At 40.9% G+C, this 15,987-nt stretch overlaps 1 protein-coding gene across 4 annotated transcripts in view; it reads right to left on the reverse strand.

The window, feature by feature from the left end:
* The window catches only part of LOC116061351 (formin-like protein 1), a 47,006-nt gene extending 39,561 nt beyond the window's left edge, over window positions 1-7,445 (reverse strand). For all 4 annotated transcript variants that reach the window (XM_031315502.2, XM_031315504.2, XM_031315501.2 and 1 more), the window contains exon 1: window positions 6,581-7,445. In XM_031315502.2, coding sequence (XP_031171362.1) covers window positions 6,581-6,733 — 153 coding nt within the window. In that variant the 5' untranslated portion in view covers window positions 6,734-7,445. The remainder of the gene's footprint in view (window positions 1-6,580) is intronic.
* Between the last annotated feature and the right edge of the window lie 8,542 nt (window positions 7,446-15,987).

Consider the following 15,987-nt stretch of genomic DNA (forward strand, 5'->3'; position numbering starts at 1 on the left):
ATCACTACAGCAGATAACTTCTAAAATTAAATTAAAATACAAGTAGGCCTATATAAAGAATCTCCTGCTTCCTTTTACTTGGCTGGATACTCACTAACAGGCTTTTCCGGTGTTCAGACGAAATCTGTGACCTTTCAGAATGTGTGACTGTAGCGCCGTCTACCTGCCGTAAATTATTTTGTGACTTTGCGGGAAAAATCGGACCCGGGCAGAGGCACTAATAAAAACTATATAAAAATAGCCTTCTTTTCACTGTTAGTCTTGTTTGCTGTTACAGGTAATTTATGATCATCAGATGGAACATTACACCGTTTCAGAAACATTACATATAGTAACTTTAACTATTACTTATCACACCATCACTATATTACAATATATCAACTTCTTAACCAACTAAAAGTGAGTCAATGCTCTGTCCTTTTTCTTTCTGTCTCAGTCTGTAAATACGCTACACAAATCCACAGATGCACATTTACAATTCCACCCACTGCTGCATTCCCTGTTGGGAAATATGCAAAGTGTTATGTAAAACACTGAAGGGAAAAGGGCTTCATGTAAATTTGGATGTGACCGAAGCCTTGGAACACAGGCGTTATCGGACTCATATCCAGTACTGAGCAGATTTCGGTTTGGGTTCTGTCAGTTTGAGAACACTGCAGTGGCATCTAGACGCATTCATCCCAATATCAATAAAGCATCAATAGAAGCTGCTCACGAATGAAACCCACTGGCTTCTATCGCACATAAACACTGCAGATACATGTGCAAATGTGCAAGCGATCACACACATTATCCTCCACCCTCCAGATCTAAGCCTCAGAGGGAAGTCTGCCACTTTCTCTCTCTCTCTCTCTCTCTTGTCCCTCTGCAGGATGAAACCAGTGACAGTTTGACCAGTGTCCGTCATTGACATAATGCATTCCCTAGCCCCTTACCCTAACCTTAACCATCACAACTAAATGCCTAACCTTAACCCTTACCCTCACCCTAACCATAACCTAATTGTATCCCTAATTCTACAACCAAGTCTTAACCCTCAAACAGACCTTTAAACTTTTGGTTTCCAGCATTTTGGCCCCACAAAGCTGTCGGGACCCCACAAGTATAATGGATTCCCGGTTTTTGGACCCCAAAAATATAGTTAAACAAGCCCACACACACACACACACACACACACACACACACACACACACACACACACACACACACACACACACACACACACACACACACACACACACACACACACACACACACACACACGGCTGGTTTGTATGCAGACAGAGTATCTTCTCCATTTAACAGAGGAGATTTGCTCTGCAGACTCAGCAGAAGATGGAGGGGTGACTGGATGAGGGGGAGGGTATTGTTGAGAAAGATTATCTTACTGTATATTTCGTGGGATACCATAGTGATGTAGCAAAAAGCTTGCTGGGAATGTGTTCAGTACAGGGTGGGGAGGAGAAATGATTTCAGATGCAGCGTGCAGTTAAACTGCTGCAGAGTGACGCCGTTGTTTTTTTTTCTTGCACATAAAAAGGCTGCACACTCATGCAAACACACACCACTGCAGCCACACACATGCTGAAAGCAGAAACACCTGCAGCACTTGGCACCAGATGTATGCTGTTGTCACATTAATTCATTGCAGTGGTCATCCCATGACCCCACAAACACCTCCACACGCACACACACCGACACACACACACACACATTGTTCCGCTGCAACACATATTCCAATTACCGTGTGTAAAATATGGATATGCACTGTAAGTAAACAAACATATGCAAACACCTTTCTCCATGCAAAACAGGAGACAGGATTAGTATCTGTATCAGATGAGGATATATTGTAAATCCTCCACTGACTAATAGATATCATATCAACATTATGTGAACAAACAACTAGAATCACTCTTGAAAATATGTGTACTACCAAAGGAGGGCCGTGCAGAAAAAGTTTGGGAACCACTGTGCTACTGCATTGCATTATGTGGCCAGAAGGATGAGTAGGCCCTGATCCACATACGTTTTGTTGTAAATTTCTTTTCATGTGGGTCTGTTTTTCATGGTTTGGGCCCCCTCAGTTCTAGTGATGGTACATCTTAATGCCACAGCATAAAATGATAGATGCATCAGCTCAGAATACCTTGTTTATAAAGCATCTCTTTTACATTTCATTAGATTGTTTTTAGAGAAGATTAAATGTTAGAGAGTTATACACTATACAGTATGCCCAAAAGTATGTGGACACTACTGACGGCACACTTTGGGTGCACTGTACGGTCCACACTCCTTAGTTCACAGTTCTGCTTCAAACAGTTTGTGTTCTTCTTTCATGTTTCAACATGACAGCGCTCTCGTGCACAAACCATTTCCATAAAGAAATGGTTTTCCCAGTGTGGTGTGGAAGAACTTAGTCTCGCACTGTCAGACCTTTCTCCACAGCGCTGTGGAGGAAAGTCTGGCGAGTCCGGGATGGGAGAAAAACATGCTCTGGTTTATTGGCATTTCTATAAACCAATAACAATTGTCATGGGCGGCGCTAAGCGCCGGACAGAGCTACTGTGCCTCTGCAAAATAGCCTCGGGAAGGAACTTGTTTTGGTGGAACATGTGTACGTTCAAAGTTTGTTTTAGTCATGCGAGAGAAAACTCTGATTGGACAGATAGTCTAGCTAGCTGTCTGGATTTACCCTGCAGAGATCTGAGGAGCAGTTAACCATAGTCCTCACAAATCCACCGGAGGTTAGAACGCCAACACAAAGGAGGCAGAGGGTAACAGGTATCCGGCCGAAAAGAAGGACATCCGACAGAATTCTTCCAATCCTGGAAGTGGAACGTCGTGGATATAGACTACGAATGACTTAAATGGTCTGCACAGAGCTATGACCTCACCACCATCCAACACCTTTGGGATGAACTGGAACACAGACTTGAACACCAACATCACCGATGCTCTTTCATCAGAATCTCTGCAGCAGGCCGTTGTAGCAGCAGAGTAATGAAATGAGATGTTCACCTATCACATATGGATGCAAAGTTCAGGCGTCCATATACCTTTGGCCATGTACTGTCATGTATTTCAGCTTTAGATGACACACATGTTCATTTTTCGGGGGCCAGAATGGGTAGGAATATAACATGATTGAAAATATAATTGAATGGATGAATTTAACCAAATTTAAATAATCAGAAAATGTCAGGCTTTCACAGCGTATGGTTCAGAAATTTCCTATTGAAAAAAAAACACCCTATTAGCTCTTCAGCAGAGATAATAGGAGTTTTGGTTTCTGCGCTAACAGGGAGTGTTTTATGCTCCCACTCATTGATTGAACTGCCTCAGTGGAAGGGAGAAGCATTAATCAGGGCTTTAATTGATTGCCATTCACCTTCAGGAGGGTAAGCGGGAGGCTGTTTCCTGTTAAGTACGCTCACTGACAATAAACCTCGGGCCTGTTTGTTTATGTTTTCATGCTCACATCAAACCACAGATCAGCTCGACATGATGTCACATATCATCATGCACCTCACAGGCTCAGAGACGAATGACAAAAGGAATGCAGTCCATCACAGAGGAAGTGGCCCGGCCACATGTTGAACATAGCTGCGTTGTCAGACTCAAATCTGGCTCACCCTTGTTTTTCTTCTGACTGTCACCACGGAGGCATGAGGCCAGCTGCACATGATGTCAACCAACAGCTCAGTGAAAGAAGTAATGAAGAGAAAATCAAGTTACGGTCGAGGAATGCTTGTCGGATCCGGAAAAAAATGATTTTTAACAATGAGGCTTTGAGTCGTAGGGAAAGCCAGGCAATAAAACAGTAGAATTTACATCTAGCATGTTTGTATACTTTATTACAAAAACCTGAAGCCCTCCCTCGATGAACAAAACCCAGGATGAGTGATTATCTTTTTTTGTTGCACAATGTCTTTATTGATTTTTGATTGCTTATGATAAAACTTCTATTTGACAAGTCCCTCACCCCTGACTCAATCACAACACACACATCTGTTATACTATAAGACACAAAAAAACAGAAAGCAAAATTACAATTACCATTGTTCTGTGTATATGACAGGATCATATACACAGAACAATGGTACCACTGGCAAGTCATACGTACCAAAAACAAATAAGAGTTGCACATTTGCTGTCAACCTCCCAAGACATGTCTCGGTCCTTTCCCCTTCTGGGGTTCACCGTCTGCCTGAATCCTAGGTATACTGTCCCACATTTTCCCTCTGTAGAAGCTCCCCTATGTCCCCCCCCCCCCCCCCAGCGTGGCTCAGCGTGAGTGATTTACAATAAAACAAGTACAACCACAACCCACTGCTACTGACCATGAGGCCACTCAGCTGAAGTAAGTTAATGTCTCCAGTTACAGGACTTGGCCGAAAGCATGTGGACACATTAACAAAACACCACACTGGTTGAATATGTCATTCCCAAACCAGGGGCGTTAATATGCTGCTGTTAACAGCCACTTGTCTGGTGTCTTAGGCTTTCCACTAGATGTTGAACCTGGCTATGGAGCCAACGGTGTCACACTATTCCACTCATCTACAGGTGGCTGTAATGCACCAGCAAAGCCAGTGAAGAAAGAGACTTCTCGCTTAGCTTTGCAAGTGTTTTATGATGAATAAATAAATAATAAAAAATCAAGGGCACACACAGAATAGAGTTCATATTGGATGGCCCACTTTTTGAACAGCCTCATTCAATGTCTCAATTGATGTTTTAGAAAATGCTTCCATTCAATAAGGAGTTTTAAGCCTCGAACCAAGCCAAAGTACGAGATGAATTGCGACCATAAAACTTTTGATTCAGTGCAAAAGAACATTTTAAAAACGGCAAAAAAGACAAAAGGTACATGACTGCGTACAGAAACGATCATATCACAGATGTCGCTGTTACACTTAGGATTGCAGGTAGTATAGTACTTCTCCATGACATCGCAAATATGTTTTTCTTAAAACAGGGTTGAATTCATACGGACTTGTGTTGTCAAGTAAAACCACAACACACTACAGTAAGGTAATGTCTCCAGTTACAGGACTTGGTCAAAAGTATGTGGACACATCAACAAAACACCACGCGTTTGTTGGATATGTCATTCCCAAACCATGTGTGTTAATCTGCTGCTGTAACAGCCACTCCTCTGGTGTCTTAGGCTTTCCACCAGATGTTGATAATATTTTGAAAACGGAAAAAGAAGACAAAGATATAATAGAAATTACAGCACGAAAAGAACAGAAAAGAAAACTCTGTTGGTGTAGACATTATCTTTCTAGTACCTGTAAAGTGTATCGAAACAAAAGTAGATACAAAGTATGTGTGACGGGAAGGCACAAACAAACCATGTCATCCTCCCAGCAGTGGCCTCAGATCAGAAAATACTCGTGACAATCAGAAGTTATTATTATTTTCTCATTTTAGTTTGGAGGACCTTTCGTTAGAGCACTGATTTAGGGAGATAAGGTCTGGCTCGCAATCAGTGTTGGATGGGGTTAAGGTCAGGCCTCTGAGCAGACCAGTCAAGTTCTTTCACACCACACTGGGAAAAAATACATTTCAACAGGCTTAGTGCTTAGTAGTCTCGCTTTGCCAGACCTTCCTCTACTGCAGCGCTGCAAAGGACAGCATTCTGGGATGGGAGAAAAATGTGCTCTGGTTTATTGGCATTTCTTTAAACCAATCACAATCGTCTTGGGCGGCACTAAGCGCTGTACGGTGCCTCTGCAAAATAGCCTCGGAACTTCGAAGGAACTTGTTTTGGTGGAACATGTACATTCAAAAGTTGTTTTAGTCGTGCAACAGAAAACTCAGATTGGACAGATAGTCTAGCTAGCTGTCTGGATTTACCCTGCAGAGATCTGAGGAGCAGTTAACCATAGTCCTCAGAAATCCACTGGAGGTTAGAACGCCAACACAAAGGAAGCCCAAGGCAACGGACAGCCGGCCTAATTGAGTGAAATCCGGCGAAATTTTCGTCGGCAACGTAGCAATCCCGGAAGTGGAACGTCGAGCATATAGATAAAGTGCTTATTGATTGACACTGAAACAGCAAAGGGACAAACACTCAAAGTTAAAAGCCCACAATTGGCTGGAATATCACTATATACTGTAGGATTAGGATTTCTCTTGATTGGGGCCTAAAAGGCTTAGACCAAACTAAGTGCACCCAAAGTGTAGTGAACAACTCTTTGTAACATTTAACCTTCTCTAAAAGACTAATGCAATATAAGAGTGATTCTTTATGAACAAGGTATCCTAAACTGAATTTGATTCTGACTGTGATAAAGGAAAAGTAGTTGCAGCTTTTTTATTAAATTGTAAACAGATCATTCTTTCTCCAGCAGACCATGCAGTGAGCCCTAATGCTGCAGCAAGCTCCAGCATAAAGGACCTCTTATGTATCTTTCCACAGTGGCATTGTGTACCTGGCACTGTGATAAGCTTGTCCTTAGAATGTGCACATTTCCTACATATTCCAAATTATTTTTGTTTCGTTCTGACGTTTGCCTTGTGCTCTTTTTCTTCTATGTTGAAAGTTGACACAAAGAAAGTCACAACTCACCAGCACTGCACCGAAGCGTTGCTCCAGTTCTTCCTCAGGTGGCATCGGGAGTTTGGCGGTTCGTTTCTGGGAGCCCGTGGAACCAGGGGGGGCCGACACCGCCTTGCCCTCCTTCCCCTGGGCTACCTCCATGCTGCCTGCTGCATTTCCCATGATTGTAAATGTGATAGATCCAAGAAACACACATACAAAACTGCTTTCGAAAAAAAACTGCCTCAGCTTAAAAAACAGTGCCAAAAAAGGACAAAAATCAAACAATATTTCTGTATCTAGTTATTCAAAGTTTAGTTCGAGGCTCTGTGAGGCACTGGCCTGTGACCTTTCGCTTATTTCCATGACCCCAGTCTGTTGATTCATGCTGAAGTAGCACTCAATACTAAAGTAGAAAGTAGGGGGATGAAATCCACCCGTGCCTTTGAATGAGATCCTGATGCATTATGAAACCCTAGAAAGAGGGAAGGGGATATCCTGAGGGTGACAGACAGAGTGACAGCTGAACGAGTGAAAGAGAAAAAGGGGGTGGAGACTCAGAGTTCAGAGCCTGGAGCTCTGTGCACAGGACGAGGCTGCGATCAGAAGAAAACATTAAAATCAACCAGGAAAAAGGTATCACTTCTGTGTTTCCCCTCATCACAGGTGGGCAGAAAACTCAGGAGGAAACTACTCCGGCAGCTGCAGTGCTTTCGGGGAATGAGACTTAGTTTGGCTTGCTGGTAGTCTGTGGCAGCCCTCCATCTGCTGTTGGATGCTGGGAGTCTCTGGGCCTTTGATCTCCATGTCCGGAGGAAAAAAAGAGGAAAACAGGGAAGGGCAGAGATCCAACAGGCAGCCACTCTGTCTATCCGAAACAGGGACAGAGAGAGAGACAGAAAGACAGCAGCAGTGGCATTAGTCCTAACAGCGGAGAGCACGGAGAGAGCTGAGCCTTCTGGGTCCTAAAGCCTCCACGTACAAGAAGGCAAACATGTATTCAGAGACATACAAAAAACTATATTTCTGACACAATTTCTGAGCATGATGTTCAGATGCTGATTCCAGCTGCAAAGAGTAATCGATTAGTTGAATTACATTTAAGTTCAATTAATTTTCAACTATTTTGATAAATCGATTAAAAAGTTTGAGTAATTTTGTTAGATAAAAAGGTCAGAGCAAGGGAGACAGTGACGGTGATTAGCTCTGGAGCGAGTACCGACACTTCTTTTGTTGAATGAATAAAAAGTTTTGTAGGAATATATTTGCAGCACTCAGTGTTCGAACTATACCGTGGCCTTTGGGGGAGCCCACTTTTTTTTATGTGTGTGTGTGTGTGTGGGGGGGGGGGGGTGGACTTATAAAGATACATAACAGCTACAAGTGTATGCACTATACAGGATTTACCCTATTATACTTTATCGACAGGAATTGATAGGTCAAACAGGAAACAGCCAGCCACAAATAGTCTAACAAAGCATCAGGCTGTCTTTGAGAGTTCACATGTGAGATGTCTCACTCTGTAGCTAAAACAGAGAGCTCAACACACAGGGTGAAAAGAGGAGCTGCAGCAATGTGCAGTACAACATAAATATGGTGTTTTTTGAAAATTAAACCATGTAAACCTATTCTGATATAAGCTCTAAATACAATTATGAACCTGAAAATGAGCATAATATGAGCACTTTAATATCTGATGACACATTGTGGTAAATATATTACATATTGCACCTTTAAACCGATTAATCGATTATCAAAATCGTTGGCGATTAATTTAATAGTTGACAACTTAACGATTCATCTTTGCAGCTCTAAAGTACAGGACGTGAGTTCTCATTTAAACTAATTTGTAAATGAAAGCAGCAGCAGCAGCAGGCGTCTTTCCAAAAGTAAACAGGTTACAAACAAACAGCCAAAGGTTGGCAGCTCACAGAACAAGATCCCTCTGTGATCAAAGCCTCATTCATACCAACATGCGTCATCAGAAACTCCTAACAACCTGCGTCCTAACAGACCACAGCTGTAGTGTGGCTGCTAAAGAGGATCACACACTCAATCACAAACATAAGTTGTGTAGCAGCGATGACACAGGGGGCCAAAGGACTCTGGTTAGTAAGCATGTTGTTGGTTACAGAATGTGCCGTGAGTGTTACTGGAAGGTGGACGCAGACGTTAATAAATGATGAGCGTCACACTGATACCTGTGTGTCTGGCCACAACTGGCCAGCAGCACACAGCACATAATGAAGTTTGACACATTCAGGGGAGGAACTGTGCTCACCGGGTTTACAGTAAGTTGGATACAAGTGATGAGAAGTTCTGTGGTGTGAGGTTTCTAACAGATACTGGGACAAACTGAATTGAGACAAGTTTGTTACAGAGGTAGTGTGATGCTTCCAAAAACTACCACAAGAGAAGAAAGGGCAGGATGCAAACAAACATGGACACATATCTCCATTAGGCATGGGTCGGTATAAGATTCGGACGGTAGAATAACCTTCAGTTATTGCAATTACAACTTTAAAATGTATTATTTTGAAATGTCTGGGTAAAAAAAACACCTTTTTCTCTCCATTGAACATAATGTATTTGTTCTCCCTATGGGATGTCTTGTAAACAACCCATGTAACTCCTAATATTATTTTACCTTTTGTATTTGTCCTGTTGATGTGATATTGTGTAGGGATGTCCCGATCAGGTTTTTTTGCCCTCGAGTCCGAGTCCGAGTCATTTGATTTTGAGTATCTACCGATACCGAGTCCCGATCCGATACTTCTATAATAATTCAACTTTATAATACCTCCAGACCGCAGACATACTCGCGCTTTCCGCTTCAAGCTGCTTCCGTGTTCTACTTTGCCGGCATTTAACCAATAGCGTCTCTGCAACAAAGTGATGTCATGCCGCACGCGTTGCTGTTTCTGTGTGGAGTCAAAAGGGTCTAACTCTGTGCCACCACATAACTATAGATGTGTTAAAAAATAATGAGAATATATATACATATATATCCGAGTCCTGGGAGGTAACATCCGATTCCGATCGAGTCTGAAACCACGTGATCGGGCCCGATTTCCGATCACGTGATCGAATCTGGACATCCCTAATATTGTGTGTAATTTTAGTTTTGGCTCTTGTGTCTCCTTCTTCTCTTTTCTTTTCTTATCAGTATTTTAGTTTCTTTAACTGGAGTATGCATTGGAGAGTGCCCAGATTAAGGCCCTCTTATCGTTCAATTGATTAAGTGTATATTAATCTGCAGTAAACCAATAAACTAAACTAAAAGGTCTTTACATTGTGTCACACTGTCGTGGAGTCGTCTCCCATGCACTAATTCCAAAAACAAAATGTCTACAAGAAACCTAATCGATCAGTCGATCGACAGAAAACTAATCAGCAACTTTTTGGAAAAATCTAAACATCTGATTATAATGTTCCAGCTTCTAAACTGTGAGGATTTGCTGCTTTTCTTTGTCTTATGTGACACTAAAAGTGAAAACCTTTGGGCTTTGAGTGTTGGTCGGACAAAACAAGTGACTTAAACGAGCCACTTTGGACTCTGATAAATGGTATTAGGCACTTTGTTTTAAAAACCATTGTCTGATGTTTAATAGGGTTGGGAATCCCCAGAGGTCTCACGATACGATATCATCACGATACTTATGTCACGATATGATATTATTGCGATTTTAAACATATTGCAATATTCCAAAAGGAAACTTTGTCAACATCTGTTTTATCTAAAAAGATACATTTCTCTGTTTGTTCATCTCACTTCAATTTTACTGCTGCAAAATGGGATTGTCAAACAGACAAACTCACCAACACATATATAATAATAATAGATCCATATTGGCTTCTGTGTATCGATACAGTATTGCCACGGAAAATATCGCGATACTATGCTCCATCCATTTTTTTCCCTCCGTCCCTAATATTTAATTGACCAAACATAAAAAAATAAACGTAAGTTGCAGCGCTAACCTCACCCTCTTTTGTAGCTGTACGTTTATGCTACATTTACATGGTATTCATCGTTTGGATTGACTTGAAAGCTCAAAACAACAACTTAAGACATCAGTTAATCAAGAAAATAATTTGCAGATTAAAACCGATAATAGAAATAAATTATTATTTGCAGCCCAATCTAAGTGTACTTTGCCTGATAACCAAATAGAGCTGCTTAGTCATGTTTTTACTTCTTTCTTTTTCATTTGAACAAATAAATAAGTGACATTCATGTGTGCGTGTTGGTATAGTAGACTATGTATAATAGACTCTTGAGCTCTGTTGTCTCTTTTTAATTGATTCAAAAGCATTTGCTAATAAAGATAACATTTTAGAGATGAACAACGACACCATGAAACCACTCTGTATGGTTTGTGTCGTCAGTCTTTAAACTTTTTAAAAGAACATCACAGCAGCACACTGACATCTAGTGGTCAAAGCATCACATTACAGCAGGAGAGCTCTGCATTCAAGTCGTATCCGAGTTTCAACATTTTTGGTTTTCATTTCAGCACCAGAGATGAAATGTGGACATGAAGGGGACTCAATGACAGCACCGTGGTGTTCTGAAAATAGTTTTCCGTTCTAACAAGAGGGGTGTTTTCTCTTCTTGGTTAACTCATTCATCTATGTCTTTATAGTCAAAAGGCAAAATGCCCACATCTTCTCTTTATTTAGACTTACCCAGCAGCTGGGCGGTGGGGGTTTAGGCGTCCTTCCTCAAGAAAATGTGACGTTTTTCAATTAAAAAAACAACAATTTCCCCTACTTTGTGTGTCTGTCTCTTTTTGGTCATTTGTGTTTCCTTTGGGGTTGTTTTGGGTCTCTGTGGTCATTATAGTTGGTTTGTGGTAGTTTTGTATCTTTCCTTTCACATCATTTTGGACCGTTATTGTCACCATGTCTGTCTGAAATGTTGGAAAAGCTAGAGCAGATAATAAATAAATAACTCTCAAAAGACTTCAAGTAGGCCTGCACGATTCGGGGAAAAACATGAATCACGATTTTTTAGCTTAGAATTGATATCACGATTCTCTGCCACGATTTTTTTCTCACAAAGTGTAATGTTTACTGCACACATGAACCATGACAAAACAAAACAAATTGGCACTACCAAACACAGATTTTATTTGGCACCTATAGCACATAGTGCATCACCACGAGCCTGTAAACACAGAGGCTGCAATGAAGAGAAGGGAGAGCATTGCAGCGCTTGGGAGCGCTTTAAAACCTATTTTATACAGTCTATGTTTATAACTCACAGAAGAAAGTCGTAGCGTTTGTGATGCAGTCGGCTGGTAAAATTAAATGAGAATCGAAGTCATTAAAAATATATATATATATATATATATATATATATATATATATATTATTATAAATATTTTAAAAACAATTTAAAATCAACAAAAAAAAGTTATTTAAAAATAAAATCGTGAACAGGGTGAATCGAGATCGCGATTTTATAACGATTAATCGTGCAGGCCTAGCTTCAAGACAAAATTTGCTAAAGAAGTCTGACTACAATCATTAGATCTGAGAAGTCTTGTAGTTAGTCATTCAGCTTATAGGTGCTGCACCTAAACCTCATAATGGTGGGAAAACCCTGGAGGTTAAGATTGAAATCTAGTTAACAGAAGCTGTAGAGCAGTTGCTTAAACCCTGACAGTACAGACACTAGACTCAGAGTAATATTTAAAACATACATATACAGTGTATACATTTGCACATATCAACCTGGACATGAGTGCCAAGCAGATGGCACAAGGTCAAAACAATACGTTTCTAAAAAATCTGTTTAGTCCAACTTTATTTAAAAAAAACAAAAAAACTCTGCAATCAAAAGGCTTTAATATGACAGTAAAAAAGTCTCACTACGACCAACAGAGCCACATCTTTCTCCTGTATGTTGTTTATGGTCTCATTTATATTATTTATGCAGACTGATCTCACGAAGTGGCGTATGTATGACACGCCAATTCGTATGCCATTAGTGGCGTGTTATCAAGACGCATACTCGCTTTTTAGCGTGTTTATCAACGCCGTTTGGCCTCCATTGATTTACATTTCCTTGCGATTGCGGGGGAATTTACGCCGTAGCGAGTAGTATGAAAGGGTGAAACTCCACGTACGGAGGTTGGTCGGGGGGGAGGATGGGTCAAACACAGGACTTTCACCCAAGAGACCGGGGATTGTGTCCCGCGTTTCACGTTTCCTAAACTCAACCCGTCCGCTGTATACGCCGCTCAAAATGCGTACAGATAACACTGCACTTGGCTTTAGAAAGTGGCGTGTATGTTTATGTCCGCTGTATACAGCGTAGACATACACGCGGATAGCTCAAAATGCGTACAGATAACACGCCACTTGGGAGTGAGCCTGGGAGCGAACACGTTCTGCTGACCGCACTCACCGACACAAAGTAACTTTGGTAACTTTCTTGTTTTGTTTTGGTAACTGCATTATTAGTTGTATTTTACATGTGGAGGAATAAATCATTGAAACTGGATCTTCAGCGCGTCACAGACAGTTTTCTATCTCTCAGTGTTTATGTATATTATACGGTGTATTTAAGAGGAAATAAAAACATGCTGGCTTGATGTTGCACATGAGGTTGCTGTGGTTATGGTTACGAAAATCTGTGACTCTCTCGGACCATCTGCTTTTTGTCACCTGATGGCTGAATAACAACTGGACTAAACAAACAAAGTGTGACCACTGTGACTAGAGCTGGGTATCAAACCTCAAGACTTCCTCAACGACGACTTAAAACCCATGACTGCTTCAATGATTTTATTGTATCATCAACATTTCTGTTGTGTGTGTGTGTGTGTGTGTGCGTGTGTGTGCGTGTGTGGGTGGTTGAGTTTGTGTGTCAAACTGTGTGGGCAGGTGTGTATGTAAAAGTATGAGCATGCATGAGTGTGGTTTAAGATCACATTGAGTAGAGGAATACTGTTACTAGTAGGAGTTGTACTCTGATTGGAGTATGAAATTACACAGTATGCTGGTATATGTATTACTTCTTCATGGAAGTAATAAAAATAATTATAATAAAAACAAAAACAAAAACATTTCAACCAAAAAAAGTATTAGGGCTGTGAAAAGTTAACACGATAATAAGGTTTTAACCCCACTCATTCTTTTGACGTGCGATGGAAGCGATGCAGCAGTAACGTTGTGGATGGGAGCAGAAACAAAGAAATACATAGAGAACAGGGTCTTTTGAATGGAGAGTAGAGGCTCGAAGCCCTGACAGATGGTTCTCTCTACTAGGGACTGACCGATTATCGGCCCTGGCCGATTATTGGGGGCCGTTTTTTGGCAGTTTGCAGATATACATATATATGTATCAGCGTTTTATTTGCCTGATGGCAAGGCAGCTTTATTTGTACAGCACATTTCAGCAACAGCAATTCAAAGTGCTAAAAGTTACAGTGCAGTATAAGAAATGAACAATTATTTAAAGAAAGGCAGAATCAAAAGAAACGGTCTTCAACCTTGATTTAAAAGAACTGAGAGTGGCAGCGGACCTGCAGATTTCTGGGAGGTTGTTCCAGATATGTGGAGCATAAAAACTAAATGCTGCTTCCCCCTGTTTAGACAACAAGCAGACCTGTCCCAGACCACCTGAGAGGTCTGGGTGGGTCATAGTGTAGCAGACCTGTCCCAGACCACCTGAGAGGTCTGGGTGGTTCATAATGTAGCAGCAGATCAGAAATGTATTTTGGCCCTAAACCGTTTAGTGATTTATAAACCAGCACAAGTATTTTGAAATCAATTCTTTGAGGCACTGGAAGCCAGTGTAAAGACTAACAGGTTAACTAACTGGAGTGATGTGATCCACTTTCTTGGTCTTAGTGAGGACTCGAGCAGCAGCGTAATAGCGTGATAACCGATAAAGTTATTGAATTAAAAAGTGCACTACGTTGGCTCGGCTACGGCTCTGTGTCTGTCCCTCTGCTTCGGTTTCACTCACCACTGAGTCTGACTTGATGTCCCGCCTTCAACTCTCTCTGACTCTCTGTTACTGGCTGTGATGTTTAAGGTTTCTAATTAGTTAAATAATTGCTGAAGGCATTTAAACTAAGTTTTGTGTTGGAGTTTGTAACATTTCAAAATCTTAATTTTGAATTAAAGATCGGTTCCAAATATCGGTTATCGGTTTCATTAACTATTAATTATTGCTATCGGCCTTGAAAAACCAGTATCGGTCGATCCCTACTCTCTACAAGACTAAAGTTATTGATGTACTGTCGATGTGAACTGAGTTACCACGGGAGTACGCTGAGTCTCAAACACCACTTGAGTTTTCAAAAATTGAAAAATATCCATTTTGAAGTACACTTAGAACAGATAAAAAATGTGTGATTAATCGAGCGAGTTTACTATGAAAAATCATGCGATTAATCGCAATTTAATAGATGACTCGACTAAATATACATTTTTATTACAAGGCATTACGTGAACTATACTAACCCTGAGAGAATCAACCCTGTTGTCGAAAGATAACATTATTTACATTAAATTTACATACACTAAAAATTATCTCAAAGTTATTCCTTCACGTGCATAGATTTTAAAACAAGATAAAATGTCTTGAGTGGCAGACAACAACAAAGAGTTAATTTTATACCCTGATATTGATTATTACAGAGTAAAATATAACATATCTGCTGTATCTGAACCGAAAACATAACCTTCTTGGCGTAGGTAAAATTGCATTTTCAAGAGAATCACTTGGGGAAAAAAGCAAGCATATAAACCTATTTAGATATTATTTAATATCTAAGAACAAGTAGGCAAAATTATCTAAGTATAAACGATGTGTAGGTTTATAATATAGGGGAAGTATTGTATTGCTTTGACACAGGTATTTTAAACCCGAGGTGATGATTATATACGTATCTTTGCAACCTCTTCTAATTTTCCATTTCCTTGCTTCTGTATAATAACATTTCTGGCCTCTACATTTTGTATACTGTTGGGGAATATATATAGCATGGTTGACACCAGACCCTTCTCAGTTGTAACTGAGAGTGGGTCTGGGCAAGCTTCATTCACAGCCCATTTCCAAAGAGGGGCGTCACCAACGGACGCTGCTCAAATGCCTCTGGGCGCAATTGGATAGTCCTTCAACCAATCAGACCAACGATCCGGGTGACGTAGCAGCGACAGCGGCATCAACGGGTCGCTGCGCTTCGGTGGCCGCTATTGTTGAATGTAAGCAAGAAGCTGCTCGCCGTCACTGCGCTATCGTCATCGTGTAAAGCTCAACGGTTGTGATTGGTGCCTCGATTTGGAAAAATTGCAAATGGGCTTGAATGGACTCTTGGCCAGACGGACTTGCAGAGAAAATCTCAAATTTGCCGGAAGTTCGTCAGTGTTTTCCTATAATATCTATATAAGCCTTAAAAAAGGAGGATCCCTCTTGC

Source organism: Sander lucioperca, chromosome 22, assembly GCF_008315115.2.
Source record: "Sander lucioperca isolate FBNREF2018 chromosome 22, SLUC_FBN_1.2, whole genome shotgun sequence".
In the NCBI taxonomy this organism is placed as follows: Eukaryota; Metazoa; Chordata; class Actinopteri; order Perciformes; family Percidae; genus Sander; species Sander lucioperca.